Genomic DNA, 22,237 nt, shown 5'->3' with positions numbered 1-22,237 from the left:
TGCTTTTCAAAATCTGATTCCGCTGCGAGCCAAAATCTGAAAAGGCTGTATCAGCTGGTTTGCCAAATGACCTACATCTTTTTCACATCAGATTTTCCACAGCTGTTTTTCCACAGCAGATTTTTCACAACTGCTTTTAGAAATCCACAGCCGAACCAAACAGGGCCAAAAAAGACAAGCAAATGTGTTGCGTTATGCTCGAGTCATGGGTGTTCTAGTAAACACAAGGTACAAGTATTGCAACCATGGAACTTGAATTAAAAAGCAAATTCAAGATGTACACAAGATCATAGGTGGCCATGGACATATGGAAAGTTAGAGCGAACAAAGCCCCCATCGAAAACTTGCAAATGACGAGACATCAGTAAATAAGACTTTGAATTGAATGGGGGCCTAATCGACCAGCATACAAGGTGTTTATACACGCAAATCCCATCGATACATGCCATGATAAAAAAAAAATCAGCTCATATTCCCCAAAAAACAATCGGACTATCATGGTTTACCAGCTTGTTACCCAGCACAGCAAGTTGTCTGCCTGGAACAGGATAAGCCGGTGAACTCTCTAATAACTCATTGGTACAGTGTGCGTTTTAGCGGTCTGCATCCAGTTCTTGCCCACCCACAGCTATAGCCTGATCGCATTACACCATGTACTTCCAGCATCTGCTGTCCAAAATGTTCAACTGTCCCTCCACAGCTCAGAGTTTGATGTTTCAAGATTCTTGTGAGCAAGAAAACTTCCAGACAGAGCAGCAGTTCTCATCACCTAAATGTGCAAAATAAATAATAAAGTGTGAGAACCTGCCATTCAAGCAACATAAACGCATTACAAATGCTTGAAGTCTAGAACATTGACACACACCTGCCAAACTCGATTCCTCTTCAAATTCATCTTCCATACCAAATCTTCTGTGCCCAGACGATGTTGTAGCAAGAGGAAGGTATGGATGGAAGGAGAAACCGTTGACAGTATCTAAGATCAAGGAGATAAAGAGATCACATGGGCTGTACCATAAAAGAATTGCATATATGTTATGTAAACTTCTCTATAGACAAAAATTTAGAAACACATACCAGCAGCTGCTTGGAAGCCTGTCACCCATTGGCCACCTTGAAGGTCGTAAATATGGACCATGCCGTCCTGTCGAAACACAAAAATCATGTTTCAAAGGTTCAATGGTTTGGAATAAGAACAAGAATGAACGGAAAACATGAGAAGCAAACCTGCCCACCAGTGGCAAGATGCTTGCCACAGGGCTCAATATCAAATTGTACTCTTTGATTGGTAGTATCACACGATCTGTACAACCTAATGAAGGGATTCCACACAGAAAAAAAATGGGAAGAGTTTGACAAAAGTCAGAAGAATATGATTCCTATAAAATAAGACAGATTAACCTATCAATTCCACTTCCCAAATCCAACAAACGAATTGTACTTATTCTAAGCAATATGTTGAATTTTGGGAGTAATCTAGAATGTGTTTAAATACTTACTTGTAAACAATGTCCACGGTGTTCCGAATATCCCAACATAATATGTATGGATCCTAACAAAAAATCATGGCCACGTCAGTTGTTTGTATCGTCCCAAAATATATGTGATGAAGAACCTTGAGATCAATTATTGAAAATACGAGGAGTTTTAGTTACCTTCCGCCCTCCAGTATATAAATAATTTCCATCTTTCGAAAAAAGCACCTGAGATTTGCATCACTGTTATCTGCTATCCATACAGCAAAAGCTAAGCAAGTAGTGTTGCTTCACAAACCTGTGTAACACCCCCAAGCTGGCCATGTAGAACATATAATGGCTCCATGTTACCCTCCGCATAAACAGCTGTTGTCTGGCTATACGAGCCAACTGCGAGCATCCCATTTTGAGGAGAGAACGAGATTGAAGATATTATACCTGTTGGAAACAAGGAGGTCAAAAGCATTCACGACTGTTTTAAGTCATGGGAACATGATAATAAAGCATATTCATCAATATTAGCTAAAACTTGAACTGATAAAAACCCGTCAAGAGATATCTACAATAAGCAACCGTGCAGAATCTTTCAGTCTCCATGAAAAATGTATTTATGTTCAAACTACTGGTCCTAGTCACAATTTATAGCCTGATTTTTAATAGTGAAAGTCCTTCCAAAGTTCTAATGCAAAGTTCTGTAGAAAAACAATATAAGAGGAAAAACAAGGTCCTGGCACAAAGTTACTTCGGAGTTCGATTATGCAAAAATAATAATGAAAATTAATACTATCTCAAGATTGCATTCATCAGTATTGTGGTAATAAACTGACATTGTTACTCACAGTTTCATCATACAAAAAGTCATCGGTAAACTTAACGAGTCATGAATATTAACATTTAATTCATGTGATGGAAAGTAATTTCTTTCTTTCTTGGTGAATCCTTAAAGAGACAACCAAAGTTGCATGCAGATTAAATCAACATTAGCGCATTTCTCTGTTTCAAACCCCAACTGAAATCATATGCTGTCTTGAAGCATAGTATAACTACGAAGTAAACCAGTGGAACTTCCACTTACCAGTTGGCCCTTCACCCCCTTTAAGCAAAGAGTATTGCTCAAAATCTCTACCAGGCCGATGAACATCAAACACTCTGATTGCTTTGTTGTATCCAGCAAAAAGCCTACATACCACCATATCCATGTTGAGTTAAGCAGTAAAAAAAGATTGTGCTTCAGTGTGGTTGCAAACTTGCATGGCCATCACAATTTCAGCATTTTTCTATTTGTAACACAAATGCAGATCACATGGTAGAGTCCAGTGCACATACTTGGATCCTGTAGAATTAAACGATATCGAAAGTGCAGCCGTTATCTCATCCATGGCGTCGTATGCTCTGTAAGTGCATCGAAGCTGCAGTTACCCCAATGAACCATCAGAAATGGACCTTTCATTATCCATACACCAAATGCAACAAAGCGTAAGCAGCCAACTCTACCTCGCCGGTGGTGGCGTCCCAGAGGTGTATCGGATGATCGCGACTGGTGCTAGCAAACACACAGGTGGCTGGATCTGCAAAACAACACGACATATTTGCATTCACCAAAGCTGTACAGCTTGCAATGCAACCCGCCGTGACATGACAAAGGAAGCAATCCACTCACCAGACACGGACATGTAGGGGTACCAGCAGAAGTCGTACACGGGCTCGCCCTCGTTCACCTGGAGGCTTGCGCCATAGGAGTCTGCAGTTAAAATTCATCAAAAGTCAAACACACGAGAAATAACTGAACAACGGCAGCCATTCAGCAAACAAGGGCTATAAAACAGGCGACGCGGCGCACCTTGGCCTCCGACGGCGGCCTCTGCGGTGTGCTCCGCCGCAGCACTGTACGCGTCCTCCGGCCTGGCCGAGAAAGGAACAAGGAGCGTTAGTCGAGGGCATAAGAAGGTACGGGAAGGAATAAGGAGAGGCGCGCGCGCGTACAGGTAGAACATGCGGAGGGAGTTGTCGTCGGAGCTGGTGAGGAAGGAGGAGCCGTCGGGCGACCACTTGACGCCCTTGAGGAAGTTACCGGCGGAGGAGGAGGAGCAAGGGGAGCGGAACTGGTCGGCGAAGTGGTACCGGCGGCGCGGCGGGAGATCGAAGCGGAGCTCAGGCCACGAGTACGCTGCCGCCGCAGCAGCAGCGTCCTCCTCTGCCGCGGGAGCAGAGCCTCCCTCCTCCCCCTCCGTCCCGTTCTCCGCCGCATCCTCGAACTCGGCGGCGACCGGCGCGGCCGCTCGCTCCTCCGCCGCTTCTTCCATCGCTGGAAGGAACTCTCCCTCCCCCCTCCGCTCTCTCTCTCCTCTCCGGCAGAGCGACCAGACTGCTTGGCCGGGCCGGGCCTGGGGTTTCTCGAGGATTTTGGAGCGGCTCGTGCCCTCGTGGGCCTGGCCCGGTGTTAGCCCGTGGGCCGTGACGCGTCGGGCACGCTCCGCAACCCCACGTGCACGGCACGCACGCGCCCCTCAAAGGAAAAAAAAACTCTAACCCACCACTTCCCACCGGTGGTTGCATTGCAGTGGTAGATCCGGCGAGGCGAGAGCAGCAGTAACCCCCACGGCAAACGCCATGTCCGACGAATCGCCGGCGCCGGCGGCGACGGCCGCGGAGGCCGGGAAGACCCAGCAAGACGAGCAGGCCGGAGGAGGGTGGGGAGGCTGGGGCCTCTCCGTGTTCTCCGAGATCTCCCGCGGCGTGCGAGCTCTCTCCGGCCCCCTTTCCGCGCGTTTGCACTTTTTTTTTTGTTTGTTTGTCGGCGGGACGGTTAGGGTTCTGATGATGTGATGCGGTGCGTCTGCGCAGGCGGTGGAGGTCGCCAAGAGCGCCATCGCCGACATCCAGCAGCCGCCGGAGCAGGAGGCGGGGCCCGGAGAGGGGGGAGACAAGGGGAATAACGAGCCGGAGGGGGAGGAGGGGGACGAGCGCCGCAAGGCGGCGCTGGATAAGCTGGAGGACGCCAGCGAGGACTCGCTCCTGGGCCAGGCTAGCACCTGCCTCGCCGCCCCCTCTCGCTGTTTTCGGCAATGCCAGTGAATGTGGTCGATGGATTGGTGAAATGGTGTTTGTAATCTGTGTCTTGGGATTCTGCAGGGGCTCAAGGTGTTTGATACCTCGGTGGAGAGCATCACGACCGGAACGTGGCAGGCGCTTGGAAGTGCGTGGAGGAGTGGCTCGCTAATTGTTCAGAAGTATAGCCCCCTTTTGATTTACATTTTCTCTTTCTTCTTTGATTCCCTGAGTTGCTTAGTGTTTGGTTTTAGTATATTGCATGTGTATACTGAATTGCTGAACCTACAGTACATGGAACAGTGGAAGCACCTATGATCAAATCCTCCGATGATATGAATGATTAGCTGTCCACTCAGAATGCTGATTATGGTTACAAGTTTCCCGAATTAAAATTTAAAATGAGAGAAAGCTGATCTATTCATTTCGCTTTGTTGGTTCAAGAATGAGTACATGGATTTCTTGCCCGTTGACAGGTTAATCCTTGTATTGGGCTTATTGTCAATATGAATGACACGCCATTAACTAGCTTTCCTATTTTAGCATAGATGGGATTCTAAAAGCAACACTTTCATCAAAACGTTGCTTTATTGTTCTTTATAAATGATAATTCTGTTAATGAATCATTTTGCAGTGTCAACATGTCATGTTCACTTTTGTGTTAGTAGTTTAATAATGTTTTGAGTGCCAACAAACCTGCAAAAAAAAAAAGACTCCTTTGCTTGAAAAAGGAACTCTTCAATTTAATGTGTTTGTACCTATCCTTCTATCTATAATATGGGTTGCTTTCTTAGATTGGAAACTTCTGCTTCAAGCCTTGCTGAAACCATTCAACAAGGAGAACTACCTGCCAAAGCATCTGAAATAGCACCAACCATTTTAGAGGTAAACCTAGAATTTAGTACTGATATTTCTTCTACTGTTCTACCCATTTGTAAAAGTATCTTTATATTAAAACCTTGATTACCACAGACAGGGAAGTCATTTACAGCCAAAGGAATGGAAATGCTTGAGCGTGTTGGAAAAGAGACGATGGAGTTGATCATTGAAGAGACTGGTATGGAAATTGAAAAGGGTGGTACTGGTGAAGGTGACGAGCAAACAGAAGAGGAACAGTCTGAAGAAGTATCATTCGACAGATGTTTCTACATTTATGGAGGACCTGATCAGTTGGAGGTGCGGCTTCTGTTTTCACATTTTCTTCATGTGCTGGATTATCAGTCTCTGGCTGTCTGCCCTTCTTAATTTGTGGTCTTTTCTATACTAGGAACTGGAAGCACTGTCAAGCCACTATGCGCTGCTATTTAATAGGAAGAAAACAAAACTTGTTGCTGAGCAGAAAACGTATTATGATGGAAAGATCAAAGAAATACAGCAGCTATTTACTCTTAGTACCAAGATTGAGGAAGATGGACCAGACTCTGACAAAGGGAAGAAGATTGAAGCAGCTGATACTGATGGTGATGCAGAAATGAAGAAGTTATGTGACTCGAGTGTGAGCAAGGCTGCTAAAATGGCTGCGGGGTAGGCATAACTCGTTCACCCTGTAAATTCAAAATTAGTATGTTAATATTGTTGTCTGGTTTTGTCAGGTTATGATGCAATTAATGGGATATTGTTCATGCAGAAAAACCCATGTTAGCATGTGTTACAGAAACTTTAAAAAGGCAATGAACACTATTGCACATCATCCATTATCCACTGCAGAAACTCGCATTTTGGGTGACCTGACAGTGATATAAAACTACTAGGGACTGCTTAAAATGTCTAGTAACTGACAAGACTAAGTGAAATTACCCCACATTTTCAGTTCATCAATAAGCTCGTCCCAGTTTTACTCCTGTGGAGTTTCTTAGAGCATTCGAGCTTCATATTTTGGCACTCATTTCTTTAAACATCTTACATGGTTTCACTAATCGGCTTTGCAGGTTCGCAAGTGGCTTGGGTGGACTTTCTCCGAGTGATATCATCAAACGAACTACAGATAGGCTAGAGACCATTCACTCGGAGGGCGTTCATGTACGTCCACGTTATATAATGTTGTTTCTCCTAAAACTGTAATATGTCTGTGATACACTTCGTCCTGCAGAGATTGTCAGAGATGTGCTGCCTTGCAGTTTCTCAGCTTCTGGTGCTTGGGAAATCAGTTATCTCTGCTGCCAACAAATCAAACGACGAAGATGAAAGTGATGTGAAAATCGATTGGCCTGAAGATCTCATCTCGAAGGCAGAAATCATCAGATGGAGGGCACAATCCATCGCTGTGGATATCGAGAAGGTCGCCACAAGTTTTGCTACAGGTACCACGAAAACAATCTATTTCCCCTCGTGCACTTGAATGTTGGACGCAAAAACTTAATTTTGTTCTTTTAAAATCCATAGGCATCTCAGATGTTGCGGAAGCTTATGCAGCAGCGATACAGAATGCTCTGGCAGACAAGCAGGGCGATGTCCCGCATCAGTCGGTGCAGGAGAAAGCCAAGGATATATCCAGCCATCTGAAATCCGACCAGACGAGTGCCGTCAGCAAGTTACAAGACGCCCTCCAGTACCTCGCATACGTCGTTGTCTGCACCTCGATGCCAAGTGTTTAGTCCTGGAGTGCCTCCTCCCCACTGTTGTTATTGTTAACCTCTTCCTGTACATTTTGTGTGCGCGGGTAGGCAGAGTTAGGGCCTCTAGCTAGTTATGAAAGCTACACTGGTTGGCTTGTGGTGTGTTTGTTCAAGCGTCGTGAAATCAGTAATTGGCTGTGTCTCGTTTGTATTTCTTGGCACATGGCAGATTGTTGCTCTCTACTTTTTCCTGAGAACAATGAGAATTACTGATATATGCAATTGGGATAGAAGTTTACCTAAGCGCCATCATTTAGTAGACATATAGTATATACACAATATTAGTTGTTTCTTATTCATTTATTTTCTTGCACGTGAGATACTATTGAGAAAGGAGAACATATTATTGCGATTTGCTGTGTTCTTTGATCAAAACTCGTTACATTGACCTGGAATGATGATTTCTTGTAAGTGGGCAGTTTGCAAGCGAAGCAACTATGTGTTATTAAGAGCCGATGACCAAAATAAGTTGAGCAGAATCAGTCCAATCATCTCTTTTTCCAAGACATTTCTTTGCAGGTGGTACCGAATGTTGATGCCTTGTTTACGCTTATACTTCCCCACATTACTGCATCTCAAAACCAAAAATTACTCCGGCTGTATCATCTTCCTGGGTACATGTACATATTGCAGGCCAAGATTGTTAAAATACTCCCTCTGTAAAGAAATATATCTTTCAGATCACCATAGTTGGGAAACGCAAATGGTACAAGTCTAAGCAACCAACGGTAACGTGCAGCGAAAATCACAATCAAGACATGCAAAATTCCAGTCTGAATCCAGATACTAGTTCTTTCCAAAAAGAAGAGGGTAGTCGAGTGGATGGACTTCCGTAATCGTAGCAATCAGGCTGCCAATAAAGAAAAAGTGTATGTCATTAAGCTCCCACGTGTACTATCAAGTCAATAGCATATTGGAATGGGATACAATTTGTGGAATATTTACCTCATAATTTCTCCACGAGCTGCGCCCTCAAAGTATTGCATCTTTTTTCTGCATTCAACAGCTCCTAAATGTCCACTCAATTAAATGCATAACACAGTTCTTCTTCCGCCTTCCGGCCCTAGGTTGCTCACAATTTACCTCAACTCTGGAGTCAAGACTCATGACAATACAATGACAGAATGGGAAACTGAGAGCTCAAGAAGTATACATTTCAGGCATTGTTGATTCAGTTCGAGTGTTTTGACCTCAGATTTACATATTACAGATGGTGGCATGCCACAAGCCCACAACTATATGCACATAGCTTGAATACTGTGTATTAAATTGAATAAAACTGAATGCTGCTGAGAGGTACAATGTGTGGGTAGCTACTACATATTCGCGCTTTGCTCTTTGATTTTTGCCAGTTTTGCATTTATGAGTTTATCTAATATTGGGGCCTCAAGAGGTATCGGGTCAAGACATCTCTCGTGTGCAGCATTGTTCACCTGAAAAGGAGGGGGAAATAAACAATGTTCAAACATCTTCCAGAGACAGGTTCTCAAGAGAAAACTAAATATGCAACAGTTCCCTTTCACACAAAAGATCCCAACTCTTATTGACATGTGATGTATGCAAATGCTTGCGCTTAGTGTTTATGTAAAGACCCCTAGATACAAGCAGGCATAGTATGGGAAAACTCAATAAAACTACTAAATCTTTTTGGGTTGTGATTCAAATTTCAATGTTAGGTAATGTCTAACCTCTTTAAGTAAAAAGCTTATGGCTGCTTCATCATCAATAAACTCCTTGAGGGAGCTCTTTAGAAATTCCATATCCAACTGAATCTGCTGAAATCCACTTCTGTTGAAGGTCTGAAGCCGGACAAATTCTTGCAAACTTTTCAGGCAAAGCTTGAGGACGGTAGAAATTACAGATTCCTGAAATTTATTTGTCACACAAGAAATTACTGTCAGAATGGATATATGGTGTAGATGTAAATAAAAGGAAATTCTACATGATCACCTAGCAAGTTAATCCTAAATTTGAACTATAAAATTACTGCTGCAACAAGCCCAGTAAATTCAATCAGTAAGACGCATGACCTCTTTCAGAAGACACACTCTGACTTGTGCTGCATTTGGACTGCGGTGGCTTTCTAAAAAACAATTATTATATTCTTTTGAAATATTCTTGATGTATTTTTGTGTTCTAAAGTGAAAATTTGTCCATCAATTTATGCCGCACTATGTGCTCATTTTTTCTTGTGACCATTCTAGGTAGTCAAAAAGATAACCGCTGGCCCATTGCTAGAAACTGACCATTACACTCCTACTGTGACAAGCTCATGTGACTAGAAGGAGCAGTCACTAACTTCTGCCCTAACTCTGGTTGACAGTTGCATTATGTATCCCCAATCCAAATACTGGATAGATTAAAAGATCGATGGTTTCCACTCAATATGTTTATACTAGCAAGGGGAAAGACTTTTAATCAACAAGGGATGAAAAACATCCTAAGGGTATTACGCATTTTGTAAAACAAAAAGGGAAACAGGCAGTTTCAAAAGTTATATGAGAGGAAAGTGAAGCAGATCTCCACCTGTGTGTATTCAAGTTTGGTGAATATTTCCATTTTCTGTTCGAATAATTTTGCTAGATGATTTTCTAGAAATTGACTTCTACTCCGGTTTGTGTTTGATCGGTTCAACATGTCTTCTCGCATCGGATTGCTTCTAGAGGAAGTGGTGCTGCCAGTGCTATCAGAATGCCGATGTCGCCGGATTAAACCAGGTAAGATCTGCTTGACTTCAGATACTACGCCATTGAACTGCAGGGTAAGAAACATTTATTACTGTATTAGTAAGAGAAACCCTTCCAGCATGAGCTTCATGTTCTTGAAAAGCAGATGGCAGTAATATGCAGTAGTGAGTGAAATGTAAGCATCAGTTTTAAGATGAAGTAGAGTCGCATGGTATCCTATTGTTCAATATTACCTCCGTCCCAAATTACTCATCTTAGACACGGATGCATCCAACACCAAAACATGTCTAGATACATCCGTATCTAGACAAATCTAAGACGAGTAATTCGGGACGGAGGGAGTATATAATAGGATAAGAAACTGAACAAACCTCTAGGAGAAGTAGATCAACAAACATGTTAACTTCCCGTGGTTCCTTGTGCTGTTTTGGTTGAATATACAGAACACAAACGTGAGCAAACTAGAAATAGCAGAATGATCAATGAACGAAAAATAGTTCATGTTGGATAGGATAGCTAACCTTTAGCCAGACCGGTGTCGAAAATCGCTTATTAAGAAGTTTGGAAATCTTCTGAGTCTTTATATTTATGTACTGATTCCAGAAAAAACAATATTCAGCTACAGCCAGATGATAAGAAAATGTACTTCCAAAGTGAAAACTTGAATTAAAAAAATGTTCCCAACTATCTCTCGGCAAAAGCGACAGTTCACCACATGTTCACCACATGATTTAGTACAACTTGTATTAAATCAGCGACACTTAATATGGAACGGATTGAGTATGTCATTATTACTGAAGATGTTTATTAGTTCAACATTCTAGACCAATAACAATATTATGACTGACAGCTTTTCATGACACACGGTTATTCTAAGTTCCTTTAGCACCTAATTCTCGTGATGCTATTTTTGGACCTAACTTGGCATGCTCAACAATCTGCATGCAGTTACATTACTCTCAGAGCTGCAAAAAAAGGTCAAAAAGTTCTCGGAAAATTCAGAATAGATTTGTGTACACCCATTACATGATTGTCAGTTATAATAGTGCATGCTACTATGCCGTAATGATCCAGAAGAATAGTAGAAAGCCCTAGCCGACCAAGTCATATAAACCTTCTTTCTTTTCAATATGAACAGTTTCACTGTATGGCACACAGGGAGCATACCACCATACAGAAAAAATATCAACTAGGAATTCAAATTAATAGAATGGAAGGGAAAGAAAGGTACAGAAAATGTCTGTGCCTACATGTTGTAAGAATTTCTCCCCAGATGAACGATATAGACGACATATCTCCCCAGGTACAAAAGGTGGTCCATATTCAGAGCTACGTGCTCCCCCTCCAGAGAAAGAATCAGCCAGATCCTAGAAAATAACAAAGTTCAGAATCATTCAGCACACATTCACCTGTCCAGTTTCTCAAATGTAAGAAAGGCTGTCAGCAAGTGAAGAAATATACCTCTGTAACTTTAGGAATCGTTGTCTGTTCTATGAAAACACAAAGCTGCGCAAGCATGAGTACCAACACTGTTGGAACCTTGTCAATTTGCACAAAATCCACAGTACTTGACTCTTGAGAGAAACCCGTGCTTCTCCCAGAAAGCAGATGAAAATGCCCATCAAGTTTCTGAAAGAAATCTTGAAAACCTTCTTGTACCCAATCAATAATCAAATCTTTCAGCTTTACTAGCAACTCTGTATTCCCATCTATAAGATGACGGAATTCCTAAAAGCAACATAGTCAAAATGAGACCATTGAAATATACTACAACTGTATAAGGTTTCTCTAACACAAGCATGAGCAATCCAGTACTTGGGCAGAACTATTTTACATTATTCAACATAGTAACAATGGAAATGAATGGTCACATGATTTTTAGGGCTTCCAGATATTTACCTGCAGGAGATCTATGCACCCTTGGGATACTTTAATTTTGCTTTTTTCCATGGCAGTTTGCAGCTGTGACTCTTCTAACTTCTCATTTGATGTTGAATGTGTGACCAGTACATCTGCTCAGCCATGCCCAATAGATGTAAGTTTACTTTCTTATTTCCAAATATACTTGTACTATTACAAGATAAATAAAAATTAAGTTACTGTCAAATGAAATCCATAATCGAGAGGTACAATCAGTTCTGTGCAAAAACTGCAAATGAAAGCAAACTGAGTGGGAGGGGAGCAACCTGATATTTCAGTTTGAAGATGAAGAAAGGCAGTTGCTATGTGTTGCTTAATAATGTCTCGAGTAGTCTGACACAGCAAAGAAATTGTTGCTTATTACATATTAAATCAGCATCGAGAAAAATACACAGCTCTTTAGACATGGATGTCCCAAATAAGCAACTACAGAAGGGGATTGAATAACATTCATTATATCCCTGAATAAGAACATATGAGGGAGGAAAGGAAATTAGCAGATCTAAATAAAAAAACTTGAGAAATTTAGCTTATATCTTACAAAAAGAAATTGGTTCTTTTGTGAATTCACATGGGTTGTCAAGATAAGATATCTCATAAGTTCACCCCTAGCAACCAGTGCTCAAATAGTACTCAACACTACCGACAACAATACAACTGAGAAAGGAAACCAGCGTATACTGGGCAAGCTTCTGTTTTCCAGTCCATCATAACTAAATGTGGATAATTAGGGCTATCAATTGTAAGGTGCACTCCCATGCCGTCTTGCCTTCAAAAATGGGACGGAATTAGCAGCTAATATGCTTTCCTCCACCAACAGTGTCCCTCGTTCCAATACTTTAATCGCTTTGTGGTAAGCGGAAAAGGCACTATTGTTTCAACCAATATTCTAAAGTAAGAAACGACCAGAAAGGATCACATAACGCTAACGCATGGAGAAAATTATGCATATTTGGAATGTAGTTTCTACTTGATTCTAGGCAAAACAAATCAACTGGGTGACACAATATGAAATCTGTTAGTATCGGATTTATAAAAACAGAGAAAAATATATCATTTGCGTCTTAAAAGGTGGAGCATATTATAATTTGAAACATGAATGCGACTGTTGCAGGGTGAAGACTAAACCTCCAATGAAAAAGCTGGCAGTGCAGCCTCTGATATAACTTCGTCGATGGCAGTTGCATCCTCCCATAAACCTCCTGCGATCATCGTATCATAGAAGGATTAAGTCAAGAGAAATACAATGGTCTTTCAAAACCCACAGTAAAATCGTATTAAGATACATGGACATTGAAGGTTAAAAAAACTTAACATGCATGGCTATTAATGGTAAAAGCACCGCCAACACTCTCAAGATAAGAATTTTCTCAAGGTAGGAGTTAAATATCCACTACTGAACTGAGTTGATACCAATTCAAATTTAATAGTTAGTTTCTTCAAAACTCAACCAAAGTTCATCCTGAATTTGAAGACCACTGCTTTGCAGTCATTCCTCCATTATACATAGTACAGCATAACAATCCTTCCATTATAGTAACAGCATAGTAGTTCTTCCATTATACATAGTACAGCATAACACGGAAACAAAGTAAAACATTATAAAATGATTGGATAAAACTTACTTAGCAATTAGCATCATCATTCATAAGGCAAATCACCAAGGTATTTGTCAAAATGTCCTTTGTAAGTTCGTATCATGACTAATGACTAAAAGATCTAAATGGAACACGGCATTTTCATGTCAAAAAAAGGAACATGTAGAGCTTTACACTATTATTCTTGATATAATGGAAACACATTTACGATAGCACTGTATCATAGATAAAGCTCTTACGTAGCATTGCCAGCAGATCTGTTGATGGAATTCTTTCCTTCAGAGCCCCTCTGACTGTTTCATAACGGCTTCATGCAAAATAGCACAAATAGAAATAAGACAAACATATGGGTTGAACTTCTAATAGTATATATTTAAAATAAACAAGAAGCAAAAGCCAAAAGGGGAGCTTAATAGAAAGACTAGTTTCAGTTCATCTGAGGCTGCCTCAGATTGAAGCAATTTTTGTGTCCAAGTTCCGCCGCATAAAATATGTATTAGCACACTACTAATCGAACATATGTACAGGTAACATGATGCCCAAGAGATAGGAAAATATTCCACTTGCATTTCCTTCTGTGTTGTAATTGGTAGTAAAAGAAAACCTTCAAAGTTCTGTCGGTTGCATGATTTTAGTTTGGCGATGTGCCATAGTACTTTGAGATATCAATTTTGTTTCTGAATGTGTGAGCTTAGAGAATACTTAAGCAAAAAATAAAGTTAAGTGACTCAAGTAGAATGTTCAAGCCAATTGTTGGATTTGGTAGCAAAGGAAGACATCTTCCAAGAAAAATGAACACAAATTCACTGCAACATTCAGAGAAACAGAGGCTTTGCGCATCAATCAGCACACAAAAAAACACATGCTAAAAGTGCATTGAGAACTGGAGATATAATATGTTATGACACACTACTTCAGGTTCAACTGTTCAAAGGCAAATTACTTGTTTTAGCACACAGGATTTAGTGTACGACTTCATTTTTTTACAATGGTAATTGCCTTGGTCAGTATTCTTGGTTCCATAATGGCAAGTACCATGGACAGGACGTAGTCATTCATGATTTAAAAACAGCTAATGGTCCACTTGTAAAATTGCATAAAGTATGTGATGCTTACTTTGTGAACAAAGCATGTGCAAGTTCAATGAGACGACTTTCTGAATCAGGAAATATTATGAGATAAGCACGGAATGTCTTTGAAATATCACCAACTGAAGCCTGCGACAGAACATACAAAATAGCATTATGATATATATAGGAGTTAACAAAAACGGAAGTAAAGTGCTGCAAATAGACTAGATCTGTAGGGTACTATATTAGATGATTTAATGCATGTCGAAATCACAACATAGGCAACACAAGCTAGGTGGATTACAGAATTTCCACCCAAAATAAAATGCAAGTTGTTTATTTGTTCTAATATTTCTGATATATACCTGTGTGGGCTCGGTCTGCAAATTTAAAAGGCAATCTTCAAGCTTCTCAAGTAGGTTTGACTTAAGGTTGTCGACCTGTTCACAGATACAGCATAAAATAATATGAAAAGATTTACAGAGCAAATGACAACATATGCAAACAGTGTGATAACTATTTATCAGCGCAATATGAGCACAAACTCTGACTTCAATATGCACATCATAATAACACGACTAGTCACGAATATTATTTGCATAAAAAGATCGTGAGGCTGTACCATATTATTTTCAGTAATTCACTGTGAAGCCACATGCCCATATCATACACATAGTTCCAGGATGTTCTATAAACAGTGATTCAATGTATTTGCAATGCCTCGTTTGAGTGATTGAAAGTGATGGACAGAGAAAATGATAGTTGTTTAACATGACAAGCCAACATTATTTGCATCAGAGAAATGTTTTATGAAATGGCTCAGTCGTCATACTAAATTGGACTTTGACTAACAGATTGCTTTACCTGTGCTCCAAATAAATCACATCCGCTGCCTAGAGATACAAGAAGGAAGCCCGGAAGCTTCCGATTCAACAATCATTAAGTTTGGAAATTCCACCAGGCTATCTGATAGGATTCTTATGTGTGCAAACTGTAAAAGCACTAGACATTATGACCACTAGCCAGTTAGTGCCTGACGGTCAAATAGTGATAATTACGAGAGCACACACTGTTAGGAACAAATTGTGTGTCAATTGCGAAAAGAGTAGTGACCAGTGGCTATGATACATGTGTCTGTATTTTATGCAATTTGCAGATGCTTCTCTCACCATCCAGTACTCATCCTTCAAGTCAGGAGTGTGGACAGGTGAGGAGAGTTGGAAAGAAGAGCAAAGTTATTAAGTTTTTGTTAATAAAAAGACCAAACCGAGAACTACTTGGAAAGGATGGCAATGGGTCGGGTTCGGCTCGGGTTGAACCAATATCAAATCCATACCCAAACCCATGAAGGCATTCTCTGTGTTAAGCTCGTCAACGCGGCGGGCTGGACATGGCACACACACGGGAAGGTTCTGGCGCATAGGTGGAAAGGCAGGTGAGCTGCTCGATCTGGAGAGGCACACGCTGAGCTGATCAACGCGGCGGGCGGGAGGTTGTGGCCACTCAATCTGGCTCGGCGCAGGCAGAGAAGCGGTAGCCGAAAGGGAGGGGGGGGGGGGGGGGGGGAGGGGGAGGCAGCAGCAGCCGGCCGGAGAAAGGAGCAGCAACGGCCAATGCAAGATTGGATCGAGACAGACCGGAAAAAAATCCGATCAGGAGAGGGGACGAGTTGTGGCGCCCGAAGGAGATCTAAACCTAGGCTCTAATACCATGTTATGGATGCAACTTGATTGTATTGCAAGACCCAAAGGGCATATATATATATATTACACAAGACTTGGGGTACAAGGAAAGCAAACATAGCCTAATAAGACTCTTAGACCTAATACTAATACTCCTTAACACTCTGTCTGCCCAAAAAAAAACCACATACAGAAAATCATGCCCGTGTGAAACCCCAATGGGATGGATAACAATCGGGTATGGATATCCATTGGGTCTTCTCCTCTCAACATGTATACGCGATACCTCAGGAAACAACAAAAACGCTTACCAATTTTCAGATCAGCACTTCCGACAATATCAAATAAGCACAAGTGTACAATGCATCCGTTCTCAATCTAAGTTGCACATGAAATGGCATAGCACAACATCAAAGATTCTCACAAAATGACATAGCACAACTTGAAAAGTCAGCGGAGTAAGTTACGATGGTGAATTTTTCTTTGTTTTTTAGATAAAAAATTTACTATGGAGAAAACGATAGTATGGTAGGGATCAGAGAATATTGCCCAACAAGTCAGACTACTGGGTCTGGTTCGGGCATACCCACATGTATAGAATTATGCCCATGCCCTACCGAAGACTAGTTGGTTCGGGTTCGGGTGCTGCCTATGGGGGCAAAAAATATCCAAACCCTGCCCAGCTACCCGCAAATATCCATTGCCATCCTTATTGGAACAAAATTGGCATGTAAATAATGAAGAGATAGCAAAAATACATACAGGAAAATTAAGTTGCTTAAGAAGCACCACAGCTTCTGCTCTTGCTTCAATAGGTTCAGAATCTGTATACAACTTTGCCTGCAAATTTATTTAAAATAAGTAAAGAGTAACATCAGTAAACATGATGATACGATTAGGATAACACAATTATTTAACAAAGCAATAGAAGGAATCACATTATATGCCTCATTATATGCCTTGTAGCAAGGGGAAAACACCCCTGAAGACTGAAATCTTACATCATTGCTGTCAAACTAGATGATACCCCACGCATTACCACGGAATTAAAGATTACTCAATAACGTATAGAATGTAAATCCATTCATTAAGATTCAAAGCATGTGGGAAATTTTAGCAAAACAAATAAAAATAAAAAGCTTAAGATAAAAGATTATAAAACCCACTGAGACTGCACTAGCCTTGTAGCAAGGGGAAAACACCCCTGAAGACTGAAATCTTACATCATTGCTGTCAAACTAGATGATACCCCACGCATTACCACGGAATTAAAGATTACTCAATAACGTATAGAATGTAAATCCATTCATTAAGATTCAAAGCATGTGGGAAATTTTAGCAAAACAAATAAAAATAAAAAGCTTAAGATAAAAGATTATAAAACCCACTGAGACTGCACTAATGCGTGCTATATGGTAGAGAGGCTCTTTCTATGCCTAGATCACACGGATGTTGATAGATCAAGATAGCAGATCCAATGGCTACATCAACGTTGATGATGTGCTCATTGCAAGAACACAAAATTATAGCTATTAATGCTTGCTAGTGGGGCTGATGACATGGCAGACATGCATAACTTGCTGATGTGGCATGGCTGCATGTAAAGGAAAAATAGATTGTGGGTTCCAACTAATTAGGAATAGAGGATTAACATTAAGCTCTTCCATACAAATCTCAAATCTGAGCCAAAATGTAGACAATTACCTGAAGCTGTTGTATAACCAAATCCATTGCCTCCTCAGATGCTTTTTTACAGTCTTGAAAGGATGTATCACCATAGGCCTATAAAGAAAAATTATATAGATAATGCTAAAAATGTGTCAGGAAAGTTTCTAAGATGGGGAAATAGCTGAACTGAACCTCAAAAATAGGTTTTGCTCCAGTAAAAAATCTAACAGCGTCCACATATGCTCCTGCCTTGATGCATTTGTTGAGCCGAGTTGGCAGATCGTATATGAACTGCAAACAAAATATTGAAAATTGGCATCATCTTAAGTTTGCTGGCATCTGCATATCTTCAGCACTCAGAACTCACGGGTAGTGCTAATACTCTGAATAGAATATTAAAGAGCACATGGAGCAAATATGTGAAAGAGCAGTCCTGAACAAGCATCTACCTCCGTCCTGGTTTATTAGTCCCCTCATAATTCGGGTCATATTTTGACCATGATTTGAACCAATAAAATATATTTTTTACATAGCAAAAATAATATCATCAGAAACTATATTCAAATACGAATCCAATGATATAATTTTTAGCGACATGCATTAACATTTTGTTAGTTAAATTTATGGTCAAAAATTGGCACAAAACACGAAGGGGGCCAATAAACCAGGACGGAGGTAGTACATAGCATGTCTTCAACTAAGACAAAAACTCATGGTGGTCAAGCACAACATAGTTTCTATGTAATATAAAGTAACTTGATTTCGGAAAAGTTGTGGATGGTCCATTTTTTATGAAATAAGAGACACAACCACACAGATATACAAGTAATGTAATGATCATAACCCAACTTCCAAATGAAATAAGCTACAACATGCACTCCCCTCAAAAAAAAACTACAACATGCACAACAACTTATGTGTTATGTTGTACTTGCTTCACACAGAAGTTAAAACTTAAAATAACTATACAGTACCCTGGGTTTTATGCCAACTGTCACATTCAATTCTAGACATAGGACAAAATCCACAACATACATAGGTCCATTGGACCACTATAACATGGGCCAGGTTAAGACTAAATACGGAAAACAATGGAAGATCACTAGCTTTAACAAATTGCAATTGCTGGGATCCACATAGCCTAACTTGTATGTATAAATCATTGTTTGTCAAGGACAACAACACAAACGGTTCTGCATATATTATTAGTTCTTGAGAAGAATAGCAAAAATAGAACAGGATTTACTTGAACTTTCCGGAGGAGATTGCGTGTTCGGTGTAATTTCTCTATGTTTTCTCTTTTGTTGAACAGAGATGTGTTCACTGTGTCACTTCTTGACTGCACTGATGTTATCTGGCAAAAATAAAGGCAGATTGGTTCAACTATGTCCCAAGAAGTACATCAACAACATCGATGCAAACGGCAAACCTTTGAAAGTAGTTGTTCCATGTTTGTCTCCATACCAGCAATGTTAGTCTTCATCCTGCAGGAGAAACATAGGTACATAAAGAACATTACCACTATAGCACGTAATAGCACTAGTGTCTCAAACTCACTAATAGAAGGAAGAGCAGAGAGCTATCACAGTGAAGGAAATACCATCACCTTTTTATAGTGTCAGTTGCACTTATAAATTTGTTATAATTCTCATATACTAGCATCTGTAAGTCTGTGTCCAGGTTCTTGATCTCGGCAGCCATCTTCACATGCCTCTGTAGAAGGGCTTCCAGATTTGATTGTTGCACCTACAGAACACAAGGAAGTCAGAGTTCTCTGAAATTTCGAACTGCCAAGCTAAACTCTGGTTCCATGTGTCCTACTGCGCTGTCTTAATAATCAATAACCACTAGCCATAACAGACAAAGTTTGTCTCGGAAAAAACAAAACCATTTCGCCTTTCGTATAAAACTATTCACAGCAAGCCAACACCGCAAGGAAATAGTGTAGATAACTCGAGCAATTCAACTGAATATTGCAAGTTATGCGGTACTGATACGGAAATGGGATACTGTTCACCAGTTCAAATATAGTTCATTGTAACTCGTACAGGAACTCCACTGATCAGAATGGCGGTCAATCTAAGCTACAGGGCAGAAAATGATAGTAGTGCTGAACACCATCACATGTACCTAGATACCATGCTCCAGATTAAGCTTCTACATAACTTCAACTGAGGTTTTACAGTGAAAGGGAGACACATTTTACATCCACATGCATCATTCAACAAAATAATTATGAAAACAGAACTCTGTTTAAGGAGCCCATACTTTAAATTATAGCCAGGCAACGCAATGCTGCAATGTGCATCGATCAGGTAAATTGTGACCAGAGGCTATCAATTAGAAATTATTACAGGTAATGACATTAGTTGCTAGTCTATCCAAAGCATGCCCAGCCATAAGATCCGACCGAGACACGGAGAGCTGGATCTGGGAGACCACGTATAGAGGGAGCAGGGAGCATGTGGGCGAACCAGGACGTCCATGTAGACATCAGGGTTGAAGGAGGTGGAGTTGATGGACTCGAGCGGCGACGCGGTGGCCGCGGTGGGGGAGGGCCGCGCCGGGGACGCGGCAACCGCGCCGGCGGCCGCGGGGTCGGTGTTGTAGAAACTGGCCAGGAGATCGCGCGTGCGCCGGGCCTTCTCGTCCATTGCCGTCGGCGCGGCGCCGACGGTGGTGGTCATTTCGCGCCGAGGTTGGAGAGGAGCTTGGACGCCGGGGAGATCGGAGGTTGTAGGAGTGGATCGGAGAGGGGAAAGACGAGGGGTTCTTTTGGGAAGTTTTGCTCGTCTATAATTTTACGGCCATGGCCCTGGCCCTGCAGTGCACGAGCTGAGCAAATGAAACCGTTAGGGTCTCAATTGCAAATTTGGATCGGCCATGTCTTCTCAAAAACTAAAGATCCATTGTAAGGATCATCAAAAGACAAAGCACATCAATCACACATATAAAATTTATTAGTACATCAAGGTCTCTAGATCATTGAATGATCATTACCGCCGTCGGAACGAGTCGTTGTCGACACTCTCCTACTGGAGCCGGCTTGACCTTGCCGACGACTGTCAGAAAATCTTCGGGCGTGTAACCCTAACGAAGAGCCGCGGTCGTTGTTATTGAAAGCTTGAATAGATTTGAAGCAACCGACACCTAATCTCGCCATCGTTCACATACAATTAGAAACCCAAACCTCGCTGCCCCAATGGTACGACATGAACCTATACGGTACGTCCAGATGGACGAACTCAAAGAGGGTCGGAGCCTAGAAAACAAACTCGAAGAAGAAGAAGCACCATCCGCCCGAGTGTTGCACCTGCGAAGATAAAAATACTAACCTAAATAACTAGCCGGAGCGAAGGCACCGAGATGCCCCTTCCTGCCAGCGGCTATCGAAGTGACATGCATATGGAAGACGAATTCACAGGCTCGCCAACAAAGCTTGGAGGGGAAAGCATGCTAGTCGTTTGGGAAAGGAGAGAAAACGCCTGTGAAAAAGGTCTCTTTGACTCATTTATCAGCCATGCCATATAGATCAGAAAAAAAATATGAAGACGAAATTTAAGATGGGGAGAGATGACTTTGATATTCCAAGAAGAGACGATTCCACACACAAGGCCCTGTGTATGTGGGAAATTCTTATATGACCAAAGTCGTATGTTTCACCAGGTAGGACACACTCCAATTTGTAATGCGTGTTAGGGTGTGTTTGCATTATGGCCAAAGTGTGCCCTATTAAAATTTTGGTCATGACCCAAAGATTGTTCTTTGTTTGAATGGTTGCCAACTTTTTGGCATGCCAGTGAAATCTTGCCAACTTTAGGTCATTTTTCTTCCCAACGTTGGCCAAATCATGGGCAACCAAAACCTTAACCAAATTTTTGTCTAGCCAATGCTTTGGTGGGGCAACCTTGGGCATAAACCAAACACACCCTTAATTTCAATCTCAAAGCACCATCCCAGATTCCATTCTTTTTGTTTGACAATTGGTCCTTCTATTTCTAAACCCACGTCCAAGGACAACTCCGGTGGAGTCATCATATTCGCAACTATCTTGCATATGAAGCACGCTCTAATGTTTTGGAGATTGGACTGTCGACGAGCAAATCCGGAGTCGCCATATCCGAGTCTTCATAACTTTCTTACATATGGGACTCATATGGCCTTGGCTTCATTCTTCTTCTCCAATTTCTCAGCTTCTATGGCGGTGAGGAGGAGGGGTCTAAGCGCAAGGGCGAGGCAGATGAAGGCGGGGCCATGGGTATGTTCTCACGAGTGCGGTTTCGACGGTGGGTCCAATACCGACAGTGGCGGCTCAGTTTGACGAAGATGATGTTTGATTAGCAACTTTTCATATTATATGTGCTCAAAATTATGCTAAACATTATGTGGATGTCCCACCTAATGCTTAACATGATTTTTTTTATCATCCCACTCCTTCTCCTCAACGATGAGGGTGATGCTTCCTCTCAACTAG

At 41.4% G+C, this 22,237-nt stretch overlaps 3 protein-coding genes across 4 annotated transcripts; 1 reads left to right on the top strand and 2 right to left on the bottom strand.

Moving 5' to 3' along the window:
- Positions 1-361: 361 nt before the first annotated feature.
- Positions 362-3,862, bottom strand: LOC125550571 (Transducin/WD40 repeat-like superfamily protein). 2 transcript variants are annotated; one of them, XM_048713593.2, is made up of 13 exons: positions 3,459-3,862; positions 3,316-3,377; positions 3,136-3,216; positions 2,970-3,043; positions 2,802-2,884; positions 2,551-2,654; positions 1,774-1,913; positions 1,656-1,703; positions 1,500-1,552; positions 1,228-1,312; positions 1,078-1,144; positions 866-976; positions 362-769 (listed from the first exon to the last, which is right to left on the bottom strand). In XM_048713593.2, the coding sequence occupies exons 1-13, from the start codon at positions 3,776-3,778 to the stop codon at positions 717-719; spliced, it is 1,281 nt and encodes a 426-aa protein (XP_048569550.1). In that variant the 5' UTR covers positions 3,779-3,862; the 3' UTR covers positions 362-716. The 2 variants fall into 2 exon arrangements, with proteins under 2 accessions (XP_048569550.1, XP_087373855.1); XM_087517729.1 differs by having other exon boundaries at positions 3,316-3,862.
- Positions 3,863-4,004: 142 nt separating this feature from the next.
- LOC125550570 (BAT2 domain protein) lies at positions 4,005-7,381 on the top strand. The gene is made up of 9 exons (XM_048713592.2): positions 4,005-4,211; positions 4,320-4,499; positions 4,608-4,705; positions 5,318-5,408; positions 5,496-5,699; positions 5,791-6,047; positions 6,452-6,542; positions 6,613-6,823; positions 6,906-7,381. Exons 1-9 carry the CDS (start codon positions 4,086-4,088, stop codon positions 7,115-7,117), a joined length of 1,470 nt encoding a protein of 489 aa, XP_048569549.2. The 5' UTR covers positions 4,005-4,085; the 3' UTR covers positions 7,118-7,381.
- Positions 7,382-8,271: 890 nt separating this feature from the next.
- LOC125550569 (Vps51/Vps67 family (components of vesicular transport) protein) lies at positions 8,272-20,584 on the bottom strand. The gene is made up of 20 exons (XM_048713591.2): positions 20,238-20,584; positions 19,370-19,509; positions 19,193-19,247; positions 19,010-19,117; positions 17,956-18,054; positions 17,800-17,877; positions 16,858-16,935; positions 14,779-14,853; positions 14,460-14,560; positions 13,583-13,650; positions 12,874-12,947; positions 12,012-12,078; positions 11,725-11,837; positions 11,287-11,553; positions 11,076-11,192; positions 10,347-10,418; positions 10,197-10,247; positions 9,665-9,892; positions 8,827-9,003; positions 8,272-8,571 (listed from the first exon to the last, which is right to left on the bottom strand). The coding sequence occupies exons 1-20, from the start codon at positions 20,448-20,450 to the stop codon at positions 8,455-8,457; spliced, it is 2,298 nt and encodes a 765-aa protein (XP_048569548.1). The 5' UTR covers positions 20,451-20,584; the 3' UTR covers positions 8,272-8,454.
- Between the last annotated feature and the right edge of the window lie 1,653 nt (positions 20,585-22,237).

This window comes from Triticum urartu, chromosome 4A (assembly GCF_056163025.1).
Source record: "Triticum urartu cultivar PI428250 chromosome 4A, HENAU_Tu73, whole genome shotgun sequence".
NCBI classification, from domain to species: Eukaryota; Viridiplantae; Streptophyta; class Magnoliopsida; order Poales; family Poaceae; genus Triticum; species Triticum urartu.
Note: the sequence above shows the minus strand (reverse complement) of the source record. Positions and strands in the feature narration are given on the sequence as shown.